The 19957-nt window shown below is 41.3% G+C and overlaps 1 protein-coding gene across 1 annotated transcript; it reads left to right on the forward strand.

Annotated features, from left to right (window-relative positions):
* The first annotated feature begins 5891 nt into the window (after positions 1 to 5891).
* Positions 5892 to 19957, forward strand: LOC125903110 (filensin). The gene is made up of 8 exons (XM_049599813.1): positions 5892 to 6469; positions 7761 to 7821; positions 8081 to 8176; positions 11126 to 11218; positions 14093 to 14206; positions 15659 to 15879; positions 18107 to 18198; positions 18416 to 19957. Exons 1-8 carry the CDS (start codon positions 6096 to 6098, stop codon positions 19417 to 19419), a joined length of 2055 nt encoding a protein of 684 aa, XP_049455770.1. The 5' UTR covers positions 5892 to 6095; the 3' UTR covers positions 19420 to 19957.

The following is a 19957-nucleotide window of genomic DNA, read 5'->3' on the forward strand; positions in this document are numbered from 1 at the left end:
TACTCCAATGGCCTCCACAGTCACCAGACCTCAATCCAATAGAGCACCTTTGGGATGTGGTGGAACGGGAGATTCTCATTATGGATGCGCAGCCGACAAACCTGCAGCAACTGTGTGATGCTATCATGTCAGTATGGACCACAGTCTCTGAGGAATGTTTCCAGCACCTTGTTGAATCTGTGCCACGAAGAATTAAGGCTGTTCTGAAGGCAAAAGGGGTCCAACCTGGTACTAGCAAGGTGTACCTAATAAAGTGGCCGGTGAGTGTATAAATACCTTACATGACCCCTCTTCAAAAATCCTAACCCTTTATTAAAGCCTCACAGATGATATATTCTCTGCTTATGTCTAAATATAATGTTGAGTCACAGGAGAGCTTCACTTTACTGCATCTTCACAGTGACCTGGATATAAACAGGTGTTTACACAGTTACTAAAACATTTTTTTAAAACATGCAGTAACTAATTATTTTGACCACTTGGGGACAGCAGAAATCAGCTGTGACAACACTGACGTGTTATCACCTTTAAAGCTGACGTGGGAAACTTTCTGCAAACAGTGGGCCTACTTACGCTTCCATCAGATATGTAGCAACGTAAGCATTCACATGGCCACCTGGTAAGGCCAATATTTATCTTGTTTTAGCTCCGAATGTGGTCTCCACGTGACATAAATGTTGTCATCCACCTATGTCTGCAGGGGGTCTGCATGGAGCTCTGGGGACATCTGTGTGCAGCCCTTTTTTTGTGACTGCGTTGACAGTAAACCTATCCCACTGCACATGCTCCACTTTCAAAATATAATCTCTTGCTCTACAATCCAGTCCAGTCCTGTTCAAAACATTGTGGTTAAGCCAGCAGTGGCCCCGTATTACAGTGAAGTTAGTTCTAAGCTGCATATTCTGCAGACATTTGACATGTTCTCTGGTCCCAGCAGTGTCCTCTTAGCTCCAGTTCTATCTGATGTTGGCAGTGAGAGGACAGTAAGCTAACTTCCCAGCCCTCCCTCACACCCTCAGTTGTGATATGACAGGAACCACATGCATGACTTCAACTGTCCGCGAACGTTCAATGCTTTAAGTATGTCTGAGCCTTAAATCCTGACTAAAATATCTCACTCTTCAGGCAATAAATGCTCCACTATGTTACACCAACTAGTCGCTACGTTTTACAAGCTGGGTAGATAGTGTGCAGAGGGTTTATCAGAGATTTGTCCCTGAAAACAGCAGCCAACACTGTGCTGAGCACGGTCATCATTATTTTCAATGGAAAGAGCAACGACTGGTTTTTATAGTTCAATCAAATTCAATTTAAAACCCTAGATGTGCTGACCCCTAAGACGCTGATTCAGTGGTATTAAAGTCAAGGGTATGGCAGTGGCAGCACACCACCAAGGACTGGATTGAGAGCCAACAACATTTTTTAATTCAGTAAAATGTAACTATTTAAAATGCCTTAACATATCCCTAACAAAATAATACTGTAGCTTTGTACCTTTACGGTTCCCTGAAGTGCCTGAATCTCTGAGATGATTGTAAAACACAGAGTAACAGCCCCTGGTGGTGGATTTTCCTTCAATTTGAATGTCTTTAGTTCTCATGTAATGCAGATATTTAAGTGTAAAGCTCTCACCTAAGTGTAAAGTGCATCATGTCATCACAAGTGCTCTCCTCCCTGCTCTTTGAGATGAAAAACCAAACGTTTGATATTCACACTGGTGGCTGCTACTGACACTGATTGCAAAGTGGTTTTGGGGAAGGTAATCAATGTGAGAGATGGAATGTCTTTGCTCATAATAAACAAGAAATCGTGATTTGTTGCAAATCTGCTGCAAAGGGAAAAAAATCCTAACAATCAAAACTTTTATTAGGTTCAGTGGGTTGATTATAAAAGGCAGAATTCTTTAAAAATGCTACTCGCTGAATCTATAAGACTAATTAGCGAGACTATGAATTCAGTGTGATCTTTGACTCTTTTTTTCCATTGGGGGCGTCAAGGTATGGACATTGCTGTGTGGCTGTCACCACCATATCTCTGTGGTCAACCACCCTGAACAGGAGATAAACAGACACAGACAGCAGCACTGATGACTTCTTAGAATCAATTCCTTATTGTGATGGAAAGCTAGCGCTGCTGGGTTTTGTATCGCCTCTGACAATCATCTGTCAGTGGCGACGAGATGACTTTTTGTGTCCTCTGACATTGAGTGCAGTGGGCTGGCAGATAGACTCAGTGTGGTTTAGATATAATAACGGATAAGAAGAGACACGGGTGAAAAGATAGACAACTCCTTCTATCATCTCCAGTGGACACTAACACTTGTTTTCTTTTCTAGAACTTGAACATATCCACCCTTCAGCTCATAAGAGATGAGAAAATTGCTTTTGCATGTCCCTATTAGTTTTTATTACCCTCTAAATATCAGGGGCTTCTTGCTTGGCCGTGATAGCGTCTGTCGCTGTAGCCCAGGAGGCCTGACCAGCAGGATAAACACTAGGCTTCAATTTCCAACTCTGGACAGTTCTCTAATCTCAACCGGGCTTTGGATTTACTGCTGCTCGTAACCAATGAATATAGATAGGAAAAAAGACGGCAGTGTGATCCTGACGTTCTCTTCTCAGCCATGGAGAATATGCACAAGACCTATAATCTATGGCCTCTGCTTGAGGTCTGACAGATAGTAACATAGTTTATTGGTGACACTGTTATGGGGGAATAAGCAGCAGTGAAAGAGAATCGATACAAGTTTATATATGGGGTTTAAATCTGAATGGACGCAGTCTGCTTTGGCAAGATGTTGGTTCTGCTGGAGACACTGAGAATTCGTCCAAACTCTCTGTCAGTGTTCGACCCCTCAGGCATAATTAACCATTCTGTTCCATCCCCCTGCATTTCTTTATCATTTGCGTGTTTATTTTGTATTAATCCTTGAATGCATTTGTGTGGCAGCCACTTAAGCCTGTTTCCACCAAACACTTTCGGTATGCTAACTTTGGAACCAAAAATAACCCTTCAGACATGGTACCTTGACTCTAGGTCCATTGAGTGTTTCCATTGCAAACAATACCCTTAAATGTGGGCAGGTGTTATCACAAGTAAAGTAATGGTTACATTTTAAATTTAAAGGGATAGTGCACCCAAAAATGAAAATTCAGCCATTATTTACTCACCCATACTCCCCGGGAGGCTCAGGTGAAGTTTTAGAGTCCTCACATCACTTGCGGAGATCCCAGGGGAGAGGGGGTAGCAACACAACTCCACCTAATGCAGGCTGACGGTGCCCCAGATTAAAACGTCCAAAAAAACACATAACTGAAACCACAGAATATCTCCATACTGCTCGTCCGTAGTGATCCAAGTGTCCTGAAACTCCGACATAAAAAGTTGTTTGGAAAAACGTCATTTGAACTCTGTTTTTAGCCTCATTGTAGCACAGTGTACAGAGAGGCAGTTGGAGCTACATGCTACAGTGAAGCTAAAAACAGAGTTCAAATGACGTTTTTCTTTTGTTTTTGTTTTTTTGTGGTTTCAATAATGTGTTTGTTGACGTTTGAATCTGGGGCGCTGTAAGCCTCCATTAGGTGGAGTTTTGTTGCTAGCTCCTCTCCCCTGGGATCACCGCAAGGGGTGTGAGACTCAACTCAACTCATGCATTGAGCAACATTACATGTAAACATTCCACCTTAAAGGTTGTCAGAAGTCGGCCCAGTGAATTAAGTTCTTTTTCTCAGACTGCAGCTGCTGCAAGAGGCAGCAAAATATCCTTTCATTTTATAGTGACAGTTTACTAATGTAAAACTTGCCACGGTATGAACAGTGGTTACATAACCAGCCACAACTCTGAGCAGAGCTACCATCCGCTATTGACCAATCAGCAGAGTGCAGTGTTCACAGCTCCACCTTTTAGTACCAGATCTGTGTGCTAGGTACCCCAACAGAGGGGGGACCAAAAATGGAGACGGTACGGAACAGTTTCACTGGTACCATCCACAACTTTTCACAGTGGAGTCTATTAATATGTTTGTGGGAGCTCTTCATATTATCCCACCCACAGAAAAAGTGCACATTGCTGTAAATCACTTCCTCATCAACTGGCTGCAGGTTAGAGGTGACCTTAACTGTCACTTCACGTATCCTCCTGCCACAGTTCAGGATTCCAAACCAATTTCACACTGAAAGGTCAGTGGCATACCTCAAACAGTGTACGTCATGCGCTACCCAATTCCTTGCCTTTCCAATGTTCTATATATAAGCAACGTCTTAGTGTGCTTATTGTTTGTAATCACTGCACGTCGTGAAAATGTCACATGGACAATCTGAAGGCTTTAGGAGTCGTTCCATGACACAAGGAGAGATTGTATGCATTGAGCGCGTCATTGACTGATACACCTGGAGATGCACACAGACACGAAGCTGGACATCCTCAGAGAGATCGCTCATTAGATAGAGGGAACTTTCCCGGTCTTGGTACTGTGGGAAAAGGCAAGTGCTGAATACTAAACAAAGGAAAACCAGTGTATGTCATGTCAAGTTTGGCTTTTTTTCTGTGTTTTCAAGAAGAACACGTGTGTTATTTTTGAGTGAAGTGCCACATATGAGTGTGCTGGATATGGTACAAGGAGGATTTTATCCTTTAAACAATAGATTTAATTTTTGTGTTTGATAGCGTAACAGTAAGTAGAAGTAGATAGAGTTCATCACATTGTCTTTGAATACATTTAATTAGTCAGGTACTGTTACTGAATGTGAAAGAAAAGCATGCATCTATTGTTTGAATGGGAAATTAGCAGTATAGCATTACTTTAACTTTATTATCTCAATCAAGGTTTTTGTTTTGTAGCTCCTACTGCAGCTTTCATCACTGCTGCTCCTGTGCCGCGGGCTTTGCTGGGCCCGAAATCTGCTGAAATGCTGATGTAAAGCCATTTGACATGTGTTTCATTCAGCCGTTTCACAGACAGCTTGCTAGATCCGTCTAGAGGGACATTTAGACTGACCTTGTACCGCTGCCTGCAGAGAGCGAGCCAGAGCAGAAGCTCCTCTGTCTCTTCCTCATTTTTCCATCACTTTCTCTTAGTCTTATTTCCGCTTAATGTTTCTGTGGGCATAAGAGAAAAGAATGGAAATAAAGAAATGTAGAGATGTCAGCTAAAAGCACCTTGAGAGAACAACAATTAGAGGCTCTCTTTCTTGTTATTGTGTTTAGAGTGCTGATATATTTCAGCTTCTGAGTCATCTTCACAGCAAAACATTGCCACGTAGGGTGCATTTGAATGTGGGCTTTGATTGCTTCTATTAAAGCAAACAACATGTGGAAATAAAGATTGAAGCTACGTAATAGACCAGAGCTGCATCCTAAGTTGCACAGTTCAATTAGAAGTTGCTTCCCACTCATTTTAGTGTTATTTTTTTATATTATCTGGCGACCAACAGAACTTATACAACAACAAAATAACTATTAAACATTCACTGTATTGTTTGATCGACCAGCTACCTGCTCATCACCAAAACAATGAACACATTTCTCTAATTTAGGGTGTGGTGCTTTTGTAATCATGAACTCAAACACATTTAGTACCCTCCTGTAAACAAAAAACAACTTTGTTTTCAGCATTCACTGTGTGTCACCACTTAGCCACTTCTGGCAGGAGTAGTTCTCCACAGTCCACACAAATTGCACTGCACGAAATTTCCCCTCTGTCCTGTGGTGGGCCACCATCCAATCTGCCATATCAAACAGGGATCTAGAAAGCAGCTGACTAAGAACCAAAATAATGGTGTGTGACAACCCAGTGCTTTCCCGGGCCGGCCAATTGTTTGTTTTTGTAGTTCTGCTTTGTCATCAACAGCGTGGCTTTTCTAATCTCTGCCACAAAGGCCACAATAAACTCTGGAAGGCCCCAGGCTCGTAGCATGCGTGGCCACAGCTAGAGGGAGGTTTTGTGGGCTATTTCGCCAGCAGCCAGTGCTGTGCAGCGTTTAGTCTAGCATGAGACAGCCAAGGGTGAGCACCCGAGTTTTCACACAATAAAGGTGCTGAACAGGACCAAGCACTCCGGGGATACCACCAACCCACGGGAGGGAAGCGTACCACCATGTACAAGACCAGCTACCTGCACGAGGTGCGAAAGGAAAAGTACGAGCGCTCAGATGTCTTTGATGAGGAACCTGGGGACTCTGAATGCTCTGCAGGCATCTCAGCCATCCAGGGATGGGAGAGCCTTCAGGAGCTCAACAGCCGCTTTGCCCGGTACATCAACAGGGCACGAGTCCTGGAACAACGCAATGCCGTGTTCCGCAAGCAGCTGGAGACGCTGCAGCGGATGGAAGAAGCCAGCGGCCTAGAGGAGGCCTTCACAGAGCAGATTGAAGTCAACAGGCAGCGAATCCGGGAGCTGTCGTCTGACCACGCCAAGCTGGAGCGGGAGCTGAGAGATGCTTGCCGCATGCTGGATGAATTCACCAGCAAGTAAGAGAGTGGTGGTCTTATCTACTTCAGAGATAGAGTCATTAGAAATGTATAGAAATGTCAAAATTTAGAGAAAGTGATAATCTTATATAAATGAAGATAGTGGTTCACAAAAACCTTTTTTTACGGTGTATGCTTTTAATTTCTTCTAGACTATTATTGTAAGGCAGCAGTACTTGTGCAGCTCCAGGAGTCCAAGACAAAGTTTCCTTCAGGGACAATAAAGTATATCGTATGGTAAATAAAATGTCTTAAGAAATCAGCAGAGAAACTGTAAATGAAGAGATAATAACTGTCACAATGGATGCAGTTTTTAAGTCGAAATGATCAGTTTACTCCCTTATAATCAGGTCGTCATACAGATTGCTTAAAAAATCCATTTATTCTGAATACTGTAACATGTCTAGTTATCATAAAACAAGGCACTGAATTAACATCTAATTAAAATAAGGGTAAATTAAAGGGTCAGTTCACCCAAATCACTGATTAAAAAAGCACATTTTCTCACTCACCACCAGTAATAGCCGTGCCTATACTAAAGCGAAATGGGGTAAAATGGAATGTCATTTGTAATACACATCAAGCAGCATTTGAAATCATTTCAAAAATTCCACTGCGACATTTCATTCCAGAAAGATTGTCTGTGTTCCCCTGGATAATCCACATACCGCACTGTCAACAGCTTTAATAGGGACTATTTGTTCAGCAGAATGTAGTTCCAGTGAAAACTGTTCACAGTGAGGTCTCTGAATTATCCGCAGTAACCATTTTTCCAATGCTGTAAGCAATTCAGATGAAATTCCACTGACTTCAGTTGTACTGATGTGGCGGCAGGAATCCCCGAGGCAGTTTGCTTAAAACCTGGGCAGTAATATTGTATCTACATGGATGCATGCCATTCAAAAGTTACAGTTATCTACAGACACGGTGCAATCAGCTGTCAGCAGGCAGCAAAGTCGCACTCCATTATTGATTGAGTTGAGAAGAATATTGACCAACTCTGACCGAATCAGCAGGTGAAGAGAGCTGGATTTCACCAGGTGTAGCTTCGATTTGCAGCTCTGACACGAACACAGAGGTGTCGTGCCTCGAGAAAGTGATGAGTTTGTTCATGGGTCCTGTTGCGCTGTGAGCACACAAACACAAACATGCAGTAATAGTCATAAAACACACAGGTGTATTCGAGGTAGGTATTCCTGTACCGTGAAAGGCTGCAGCTTCATATTATAAAGTTACACTGTTCCGTCTCCTGCTTTTTATTAACACATAATCGAGATGTTTTATGTTCCAGATATAGAAATGAATGTGATTATCAAGAACAGCTTCGGAGCACACTGGAGCAATTAAACAAGGTACTGTCTGTCATACAGTTATTGTGCATCAAAATTCTCCACCATTTAAACATGGAAAAAACTGTGCATGTGATTTTACTTTGTTGGTTTGTTAACTGGTTTGAGGTGGCCAGTATGATACTGGGTCAGCCACTGAAGAGTTTTAAACAATGTTGCAGGACTGCAGTTTGTCACTTTGGTGACTTTTGGCTCATTATGAGCTCAGTACACTTAATAGTGTTTTCCCTATTGTTGTTTGTTCTCCTGTCCGCTCCTGCAGGAGGCTGACGGTGCTCTGCTAAGAAACCTGGAGTACCAGATACAATCACAGTTCCTGCAGGACGACATCAGCTCCACCAGAGACAGACACAAAAAGGTCAGTGGCACTAATGGTAAAGTGGATCAAAGTGAGCTTCAGTACAAAGGAAGCTACACAACTTTCAGTTCTGTCACCTTAAACAACTCCCTCAATACAATACAGATTTTGGATAGGATAACCACTGTATATGTCTACCTTTTTTATTTTTTCCTCGATAAAACCTCCTTGTAATTGATTTGGCTGTTATCAGACCATTTAATGGCCATTATCAGTGGTGATAAGTGTTATTGATGTGTAAGTAGGCGCCTGCCACACTTGCTTTTAGGCAGAGAAGGCCATTATCAGGACATGAAATCAAGCTATCTGCCAGAAAGGGCTTTCACATAAAAAGGGCTTTCTACCATGTGCAAGGAAGTCTGCATCCAGGATGGGCGGGAGAGATGGTGAACAGTACTTTCATCCAGGAAACTGGGGTTGGAGTCCCATGTGAAATCAGTATTTATATCAAACCATGATCTTTTTGGAAACCTGACCAAAATGTTTTCACAGTTAAACCTGTAAAAGTGAAAGTGGAGCCTAACAAACTGGTAACAAACATTAATTGGATCTATAGCAGCCTTCTGAACCTACCAGTAGGTGCAGTAGGCCCACACTGACCCATATCTTTGAGGCTTATAATCACAGAAAATTGATATTAAATGGGCTGATAACATTCCGATGTGTTTCAGCATATGGTAGTCTCTGTGTAAGACGGTAGAAATTGTTTCTTAAAAGTTATCAAATATGTAGTTTTGGATTGTAATGTGCCTTTTTGTAGTATTTTCTCTACTTTCATGGCACTTTTTGTCGTTTTTTTGTTTATTGTTTTGTTGTTTATTTTCCATTGCACAATAGATTTGTTTTTTAGACATAAAAGCCCACAGAGAAACCCTGCATCCTAGAAATTGTGTTTTTATTTCACCAGTTTCACAAAGGGAAACCAAAAAGCACTTTAGTTGAGGTATGGCTTGAATTTCAGTAAAGCAAACATCTTGTCTCATGATTCAAGTTGCTATGTAAGTCAACAGGGGAACCTAACAAACCGATAATGGTCATTGAATGGACCTATAGCAGCCTTCTGAACCTACCAGCAGGTGCAGTAGGCCCATAGCAACACATATCTATGAGGCTTATAACCACAGAAAATGGACATTAAATGTCTTTTGTAGTATTTTATCTGCTTTTTATAGGATCTTCTGTTTATTGTTTGTGTTTTTTCATAGCTCTATGTGTTTCCATCGCACAGTACATTTGTTTTTAGACATAAAAGCCCTCAGGGAAACCCTGCGTCCTAGAAATTATGTTTTTATTTCACCATTTTCACCAAGGGAAACATGTTTTCTTGTTTAGTGGCAAACCGAAAAGCTCTTCAGTTAAGATTCGACTTAAATTTAGTAAAGCAAAAAAAAAAATCCTCAAAAAGAGCAGATATCGTATTACAAGAATGAATATTGTGGGGGGAAAAAACAAAGGAAATAGGTTACCAGTGTGTTTTGCAGATACTTTCAGTGAGAACATTTTGGAACGTACATTCATCTCATTATGTTGATAAGAAAGTTGATTCAGGTGACGTTAAGGTTCTCTCAGAAACATGTTTTTTGTTATAAATAATTAGTATATAAATTACATTTCTGGGAGAAAGAGTTGCACAGAGAGACTATCTTTGGCTGTGAACACTGTAATTGCCCATGTACATAATACAATATGTACCTTTAATGTATTGATATAAATAGAAGGAACAGAATACCACAGAGATCAGCTGCTCTGTCAGTTACAAAGGGGAAAGTGTTGTGGGCTTTATAAGTGTATATACATCAATACATTTTCACTCTACAGCAAAGAGACGTACAGCAGAGAAATGACAGTGAACAATAGCATTGACGCTCACATTAAAGCAGTACTTATCGATGGCTCTCAGAACATGAGCCCTCAAAAGCCACTTACTGACAAATGGCTTTAATAATCCCTCTCATTGTTCACAGCAGTTAATATCTCTGACATATTGCATTTTGAAATTGTGCCCAAACCGGTCTTTCTGACAGTATCTTCGATGTCAGAGTGGTGTATGTTGTATGGATTTATTGGATAACTCAAAGTCAGTCGATAAATTTAATCCACACCACGAGTGGCTGTAATTCAAAATGTACTTCAGAGCACAGTGTGTTTTTTCTTTCTGCTGCTTTTGAACACTCCTCACCTCGGGCTACCACTCCTCAAACGACAAGGCGAAAAACCTTGCATGGGTGCCAAAGGATGTGTTATGATGTACCTCAGGCTTTAGCAACAATTTACCTTCTGTGATGTGAGCGAGGACAGAATTACAGATAAAAAGTAACAGTGCTCTTCACTACTGACATATGACAGGAAAGCCTAAAGGAAAGAAAATGTGTGCAGTAGGAACGGCTCGAAGATGTAACCCAGCAGCCACAAAAATGCTGAGACAAAAGAAAACTACACTGCTACATAATGCATCAGGCGTACTTTCCGCAGACTCTTGCCTGACCAATTTCTCCCCTTTTTTTTTTTGCACCCACTACTGCTTTTGATGACGAATTAATCCGTGACTCTGCAATATTGAGATAGCATATCAAAAGGCACTGCTGTTACTATATTATGTGAGAAAGAATAGGGAGTCGCCTCACATGAATACTGGGCTTGTGGTCCTGAGCTTTGAAGTAACCCTCTGGAGGGGGGAAATATACGTATCTCTTCTTTATTAGGGAGTCTGAGATTACGCTTTTGCAAATGGATTTTAAAAGAAACTTCCTTTGCTGTGAAGAAATGCTCGCATCGTTTATAAAAACATATCGGCTAAATGACGGCCCTTTATTGGATACTGTCATTCTCTTACCCAAGTGCAAAGTAAATAAGCAAGAGGTGTGTGTGCAGAGAAGATAAAATAAAAGCTCAGGAATGTTTTTCCTTTTGCTGAGTTGTATATTTTGTGTTTACCTTCTTCCTCTATAGAACCTTGCAGAGATCCAGACCTATGTAAACATTTTACAGCAAATCAACCAGACACTTCCCCTTGTTCCCAATACGTCAGTGGGCATCTCTGAGGTGAGGTCATTAATGTTGTCACTGTGTGTGTGTGTGTGTGTATGTGTGTGTGTGTGTGTGTGCGCGCTGCAGTCCCTGCGGGGGAGAGGATGGTGTTTGCATGTGTGTCAGCCCTGGCTACGTGTCTGGGGTTGATGAGGTTACCGGCTTCTCAGTCCAATTGGTCGCCTGTGCCTGCATTTGTCTGTTTTACTGTGTATACGTGTGGGCGTGCATGTTCAGAAAAGACACTGGAACAGTCCACGGGACACATGCACAGGCCAGCAGTTTGAGGGTGACAGGACACATAATGAAGCACGTGCTGGAAAAAAAAAAAAAAAAAAAACAGACAAAAAAAACCAGCTGTGAATGTGAATTGTTCAGGGTACTGTTGAGTGGCGTTTGTAGCAGTTGGAGTCTCATAAGTGTTTCTCAAAGGCAGGGCTGCTCTGGATGCAGAGATTGTTTAATTGGTTGAGTTAAATCTCAGAGGGCAGAGAAAAGGAGAGCCACAGGTCTTGGCTGCTGAAATCCAATGAAAATAGGACAAAGGTAAACAAGGAGGGAGATCATTGTATGGAGCTGTTAGTCCAGCTGCTAAGGGACTCTTAACAAATGGGTCACCTGACAGGAGAAAAATAACGATGACTATTGAAATCACATAAATCCTATTGTGAGGCCTTTTTAGATCACCGGATAGCAACACATTAAAACAGCTGGGGCAGAGTCATGCTGTGTTCTCCAATGTCATCATTAAAACACTTCTAACAACCAAGCCAGTTTATGTTCATACATGTTCTAAAAATATAAGAAGATATACTTTATTAATCCCTGAGGGCATTTTTTTTTTACTCTATTGTCAAATGCACACAGGCCTGAAATACACACACATGCACAAACAGGACCTATACATGCATTAAATGGAGAGATGTCAGAGTGAGGGAGCTGCCTTGGACAGGCGCCCTGAGCAGTTAGGGGTTCGGTACCTTGCTCAAGGGCAACTTGGCAGTGCCCAGTAGGTGAACTGGTGCCTGTCCAGCTACAAGTCCATACTCCATATTTGGCGGACTTCAGCTGCAGATCGTTCGGTTGCCAACCCAAGTCCCTATGGACTATATAGACAACAATTATTTTACATGCAATTCAGTTTTGCCAGTCTCTGTAACTATCATTTCTGGCTCACTAGTTCCAGTGCCTTGCAAAAAGGTTTCAACCCCTTGGCGTTTTTCCTATTTTGTCACATTACAACCTGCAATTTAAGTTATTTTTATTTGGATTGTATGTAATGGACATGCACAAATTAGTAAAAATTGGAAAGTGAATTGGAAAAACTTGTTTTAAAAAATTCTAAAAAATAAAAGAAAGTGGAAAGTGGTGCGTACATATGTTCACCCTCTTTGCTATTAATTCCCTAGGATCTGATGCAACAGATAATTACTGAAATAAAATCCACCTCAAAAAACTGTATAGTCATGCTGCAGCTGGCTCACAGAACATCTGATGATGGTGTGCACATTCAAACACGGATCCAGGGAGCCATTTCAACATTTTATTGCAGATAGGGCTGTCTGAGACAGTTTTATGGTGGTTGTTGGATGACTTTTCTCTGTAACAAGGAATATTTTTTAAAAATTGTCTGCTCTGCATAACATTAAACAATGTTAATAATGAAAATAATATTAGTAAATTAGGTATCATTTAACTTATGTCATTAATGCATCCTTATCTTAGGAATCTTAGAACAATAACACAAAACAATCTGTTCACATCAGTCCTCTCTTTGTTGTCCCTGGCATGTTGGAGGGAAAAAGAGAGTCACAGGCCTGAAGGGTGGAGTTAACGCCATCTGTGCACAATCCAAGTGTCACCTGCTCTCAGTATATTTATAAATGTTCTGTAAACTTCACTTGAAAGAAAACTGAACCATATCTACTGCTCCAAAAAATGATTTTACTTATTAGGTAGGTTAAAGTTGGCTGTGTAACATACATTTTTGTATGTTCACAGCAATAATCTATTTGGCCCATTATTGAAGATAAATCTCCATCAAGGAAACTTTGCATCCAGAAGTCCAGAGCTGACATGATTTAATTTCCCTTTCTTTGCATATTGGCTTTAAATTTAGGTAATTAATCAAAATGTCATCGTAATTTTACTTCCTCTCCTCTGAGCGCACATTCTCACACATGCCTCACCTCTTACAGGTGTAACTAATGACATTAATGATCCTCGAGTTCATGAAGCATATTTGACATCCAATTTCACAAATTTCACATTAAATTTAATTATTTATCTCACAATGTGGCAGGCTTATGTGTTTTGAGATTTGGAGAGAACAACTTAGAATTAAATTAGCCGTAATGATGCATCTCAAACATGGAAATGACAACAGGAAGTCATTATTGGATTTTGATTTTTAAATTGGTCCAAAACCTAATAATGTGGCTTCATAAGAGAACACTCTGCTGCTAATAAATGTTTGAATATTATAAATGGTAGTTAAAATGATGTATAATAATATATAAAGTTAAAATGATAGGAAATGTTGAGAATCGTGACAGCTTATCATACATCTACCAGGTGGACGAGTAAAGCTCCAACAACAGCCACTTATGTCACTTTTATCATTATTAATGCAGTTTCTAGGGAGTGGACATTGCACTCCAAACACTCATTTTAAAGAGTAGATGAACAGAACACATCACTGCTGTCAGCAACCTAATTGTTATAGTGCCCTTAAATTAAAAAATCAATCACTAAAGCTTTAACTACAGTGAGGCTTCAGGGAGAGACCGGCTGTGTGTGAGTCTGCATGTGTGGTGTGACGTTCCTGCTGTAAAGGCACACTGTGCATGTCTCTGCATTTTCTCATTGATTTGTGCTCACCGTGTGAAGGAACAGGAGAAGCTGCTGGCCCAGAGGAAAGTGCCGGGGCTGCAGAGTCAGCTGGAGGAATACAAGAGTGCCCTCTGTCAGCTACAGGCCCAGAAACAACGCCTACACGCTGAGGTGGGTCACACGTTCACCATGACAACAGGAGGTTTCAGGTTAATTACATGCACTGAGCCAGTATTGACAGATTTAAAATGAAGCGGATTCCTCAAAGGAACCAAGTGTATTTGCATTAAATGAAAGACAGGCACCAGTAAGACCAGTCCAAGATCTGGTTTACTTACACTGATTTTCATTATTAACTATTGTGCAGATTATAATCACAATTAACTAGACAAAAATAGATAAATAAAATACATTTTAAAAAAATAAATAAAAAAAAATTAAAAATTAATTAAATTAAATTAATCACATTTGAGTTGCTGTAACCTAACCTGTTGCTTTTTTTTTGCATTTTTGTTTTAAAATTAGTTAAACAATGACTTTGAAAATTGCCTTTTTTTTTTTCAATCAACTAATTTAAACAATTTTAATCGACTAAAATTTCGAAGAAAATTAATAGGCTGAAATGTGTCTTATTATCCAAAACCTGTTCAGAAGATAACTAGTAGAGGTTTCACTCACAAAGACCACGCCAATAAAGTTATAGACTGCAATTAGTTTATTGAGGGATGTGGGTCGAAGGGATGAAGGTCGTGGGATGAGGGGATGATGGGATGTAGTGACACAGAAGGAACAAAGGTGGGGGGGAGGGAAACGGATAAGGAGTGTTTAAATACTCTTAGTGCGGAAATGGATGAGATTGAGGCGTGTGCTTTGTTCCCAATCTTACTGTAATCTAGATATAAAACTACATTTATTGACAGAAAAGTCAAACACATTAAGAAAAAAAAAATTTGTTTTCTTATATTTGAGTCAACACATCAATCAACAATCAGTTATATCTAATTTTAGAATATTTTTTAAGGGACATTTTCATTTTACTTTCTGCTTGTCTTATTTCACTTTATTTTATAAGTTAGAGAACAATAACTACTCACTAAGCGAGGCATTCAACAGGCCTTCACCCTGCAGCCTCAATGATGTTGATGCTGCAGAAGCACCACTAGATGTCAGCCATGACCACCTTGTGACAGAAGCATAGTTAACAGCTTTAGCGAGGGCAGTGTCTCCTCATAGGACATGAGAAACAAAGGACTGTTTCAGTTCAATGGAATAAGATGCCAAAGAGTTTTCTCACTTGGCTGCTTTGTTCCCACAGGTTTTGACTAAAGACATAATTCTGCAGTCTGCAAAAATGATGCTCTTCATGCTGCTTATATTATGCATCATGTATCTCTTATCTATTTGGGCTCCGTTTTAACTGTTTTAAGTTATTAATCACATTGTTTAACATCAATAAATTATTGTTTTGTCTAAAAGCAGTGTTTTGTATGTGTTGTATTGTGTTTTTGTCCTCTTATCAGAAATACATGACATGACACATGCATTGCGCTGTTAAATCTCCTCAGGGGGCTCTGTAAGTTTACTTTATTTTATCATAATATCTTAATTAATCTCTTCTTTCAGACTTCAATGTTGGAGCAGTCCATCAAAAGCACACAGGAGAACTACGACGACGAGATCCAGATGTACAACGAGAAAATCGAGTCTCTGCGGAAGGAGATCGAGGAGGCTGAGAGGTCCCTCGAGAAGTTCACCAGTGAATGTCGCCACCTTGCCATGTACCAGACGTCCCTCGAGAACGAGCTGGAGAGGTACAAGAGGATCATCGAGAACGAGGATAACAGGTAAACGGCCTTCACCTTGTACAGAGGAGACACACTTACACACCATGCCAGGCCTGACAGAAGAGGTTAACTGTTCCCTTCAGTCAGGTTAACTTTGACAAAAATGGCCCATGGTGGAATGAAGCCCTTCATTGAAGGTTGAAATAATCGCTGAGAAACAGTCACTCTGACTCCCAGTAAATCCAATATATATGTAAAGCAATACATATGAAACAGATAGAATAGATTTAGTCATGACATTGACCTGAATTTGGATCAACAGCTGCTCAACATTTGTTTAAAGGAGCAGTGTGTGGGATTTAGTGGCATCTAGTGGTGAGGATTGCAGATTGCAACCAGATGAAGCCTCTCCTGGTTAGAATTCCATTAGTGTTCATTGTTCAGGAGGTTTTTACCTGGAGCCGAATTAGATCCGCAGAGTTCTCTTCCTCTTGAAAACAAAAGGGCTGGGGCTGTACTCACAAAGCTTCCTAGTGTTAAGAGTTGCTCTCAGTGACTTGCTCTAAAAAAATGTATAGAATTGTAATGTCTTTTTTAGAATTTCCCCTTTAAGTTAGGACTAGGTCCTTGTAAAGATAAAGGTTATTTATGGAGCATCTTAAAAGACCTTAAAAGAAGTCCTACGGTGAAAACTGTTTGGAGCATGGAGGAGGACTTTTAAGAGGCTTAAGAGTTTCTTAATCAGAGGAGAAAATGGTGGAAACATAAAGAGGTCTGAGAAATATTCTCCAAACGCTGGATGACAGTGAGTAAATGAAATGCTACTGATTAGATTGTGCAGGAAAAGTATGTGTGGTTAATCTCATTAGGGATATGCAAACATTTCCCTTCTAATGCTATAATGGCAAAAATAAAATGATCACAATACTAAGATATTTGGGAAACTGGAAAAATGCAACAGCGCAGCAGAAACAACTTAGGTCTATCTCAACCTTCCATCAGCAGAGTGATCACACTAACATTTTCACAGTCAGCATTTCATTTCATTTCCACTGGGTGTCCACACCTTGCAGGCTCACAAAAGGGTTTGTTTTCACTCTTGCTTGTCAATTACACACAGGTCCGAAAGACACACACATGCACAAACAGGACCTATACATGCAGAAGGTGGAGAGGTGTCAGAGTGGGGGGGGGCTGCCCTTGGTGAGGCACCCCGAGCGGCTGGGGGGTTCGGTGCCTTGCTCAAGGGCACCTCGGCAGTGCCCAAGAGGTGAACTGGCACCTCTCCAGCCACCAGTCCACGCTCTATATTTTGGTCCAGATGGGGACTCAAACAGGCAACCCTCCGGTTCCCAACCCAGGTCCCTATGGACTGAGCTACTGCCGCCCCCTACAACTAACTACAACTAACTAACTACATCGCGCTACACAAAAATACAAAAATATAAAAATCTGAATGGTCTTATCGAGAGCCAGTGTTTGTGTTCGTTCTGGGCCACTGTAGAAACAAGACAGTAAAACATGGCGGACTCCATGGACGAGGACCGCTCCCTGTGTAGATATAAATGGCTCATTCTTGGGTAACAACAATTCTAATTTCCAGGCTATTATAAACTTAAAAAAACACACTTGTTATATTATAATACATTTCTGCCAATATATCCTCCTAAATCCTACACACTGAACCTTTCAAGATTTAATGTCTTGTAAAATTCCCCCAAGAAGATGCAGAGCTATAGCTAGAACTTTATGAAATCTCAAGCCATGAGTCCAAATTCATTTAATTCAGTTATAGTTTCTCGTTAGTATAGTATAGTTCCCTACATAAAGGTCTGCTGTTTCATCATGACCTTCTTCACACTTACATCTCGTATCATCTTGTACCTCTGAAAAGCTAAATTAAAAAAATGGTAACTATTAAAAGAGTTCACTCCAAAGAATATCATAATCTGCCTTAAAATAACACCATAGGTAACTGAGTGTTATTGTAAAAACCCCCACAGGTCATATGCTGTCTTAACTAGGTTATTGTAGAGTGCTGAATCAGCCAGCAGATGGCACTGGGTGACAACAGATGTTTCTGTTACTGCACTTGTACAGCAAGAGGCTGAGTGGTTTTTGTTTTTTTTGTTTTTTTTACATGTGAGATCAGATATATTTATGTCATTTAAAGTTACCTGTTGTTTCCTTTTTTTGAAAAATGTGAATAACTGATTTCCATGCATAGCAGAGCTGTTGAGTGCATGTAGGTTGTATGGCTGACATTTCACTGCTCTCTTTCCTGCAGGTTGAATTCAGCGATAATTGGCACTCCCATTACCCTGTTCACCACTAATTACCGCTACACTCACACACCCACTGCATCGAGCAGGGGGAGAGGTAAGGGCACCGTGAGCACATCACAGCTGGTTTACATTGAGAGTCATGTTTGAATGCACATACAATCAGCTGCCATTGTTAGAGACAAAGCTGACAAAGCAATGTCTTTATTGTCTTTAGCAACCCAGGACATTTGAGTGTGTTGGTGCATATCCAGTTCTGGTCTTTTCTTGTTCACCAGTTCCAGCTAGTTGACTTGTGACCTTTTTGTGTTCAGATATCACCCAGGCTATCCAAGATATCACCAGCATCAAGCCCCGGCAGAAGATCCTGGCCAAGAAGGTCCTTAAGAAGAAAGAGCTGACCCCGAAAGATGTGATGGACAGCGGCCTGGAGGAGAAAAATGGGGGCGCTGCTGAAGAGGCTCCAGATGAAGACACAAGGAGGACTCCATCTGTGGAAGTGGGTGAGGAGAGGGTGAAGAGAACAGAGCAGAGACCTGTTCTCACTGGAGTGTCTCCACAGGATGTCCCCGACGGAGCTCAGATCAGCAAAGCTTTTGACACTCTTTGCAACATCGTCAGAGACAGAATGAGGAAGTACAAGAAGCCTGAGCCGATCGCTGACTTTTACACCAAGGGTCGTTATGTCCTCGTCACTGGCGACGGCAGCTACCTGGATCCATGCTTCTGCACCTCCACACCATCAGCCGGCCACATCTTCGTCACTATCAGAGACGGAATGACGCCACCCTACGAGCCTTATGAACCCGTCATACCCTCTCCTCTACCTCCAACTCCTCAGCCCATAATAGAACCCAGGTCTGTCAGTCCCACCCCACCTCCTAATGGAGAAGAAGAAGGAAAGGATGATAACAAGGGTGGCAAAGGTAAGGACAATGGAGGTAAAGGTAAGCACAAGAACGGAGAGCCTCAACCTTTTTCTAAAGATCCGAGCCCAGCCCCTTCACCCTCCGAACCCAAAGAACCCACCCCAGCTGCCACTCATCCCAAGAAAAGCCGGGATGACAACGGGCCAAGCGGGCCCACTCCTAAACCTGCGCCGCGCGGTGCCAGCACCAGCTCCAGCTCCAGTTCCAGCACCAGCACCAGCACCAGCACCAGCACCAGCAGCTACACCCCAGAAGCCATGAGCTACGAGAAGCTGGAGGTGGTGGAGTCTGTGGAGAAGATCTCCAATGATCGCAAGGTTAAAGGTTACGAAGAGACTTCCATGGTGGTGGAGACCATGATCGAGAAGTCCAGTAAGAAGAAACACTGAAACCACGTCACCTGACATGAAGAGTCAGTCAACTCCACCAGGGTCCTCCATGGTTCAGGTCCTCTGACAAGAGGACAATGCCACTGTTCCTCAAACTACTGTAACAAGACCAATATTTTTGTCTCTGAGAAAAACCAATCATGCTTAAAGACCAACTACACATTCCTGCTCTGATATTATTCACTGCTCTTCCATTTGCTTGCAGTCTCTGGTCTTGCGTCCAGAATACGTTTTGCTGGTTCCATAAGTACTGCTGTTGTTGTTCGACTTAACAACCATGCTCATGCTATGAGTCCTTTACTGTCTGAAAACTTGGGACAATGAAAAATGAAGCTCCACACCACCAAGAAAAAAAACAATGAGAAAAGACATAAAAAACTAAGAAGTTGTGCCACCCCTCTGAACTCTGTCTTAGAACTCCAATTTTCCCCTTTGAGCTCATTTGTTCAATTGGATGCCACTGCCTGCCCTCAGCACAATTTTGCTGTGAATTAATTTGCTTTGATATATTGAATAATAAAAAAGATTCAAACATCAA

This window comes from Epinephelus fuscoguttatus, linkage group LG16, assembly GCF_011397635.1.
Source record: "Epinephelus fuscoguttatus linkage group LG16, E.fuscoguttatus.final_Chr_v1".
Lineage (NCBI taxonomy): Eukaryota > Metazoa > Chordata > Actinopteri > Perciformes > Serranidae > Epinephelus > Epinephelus fuscoguttatus.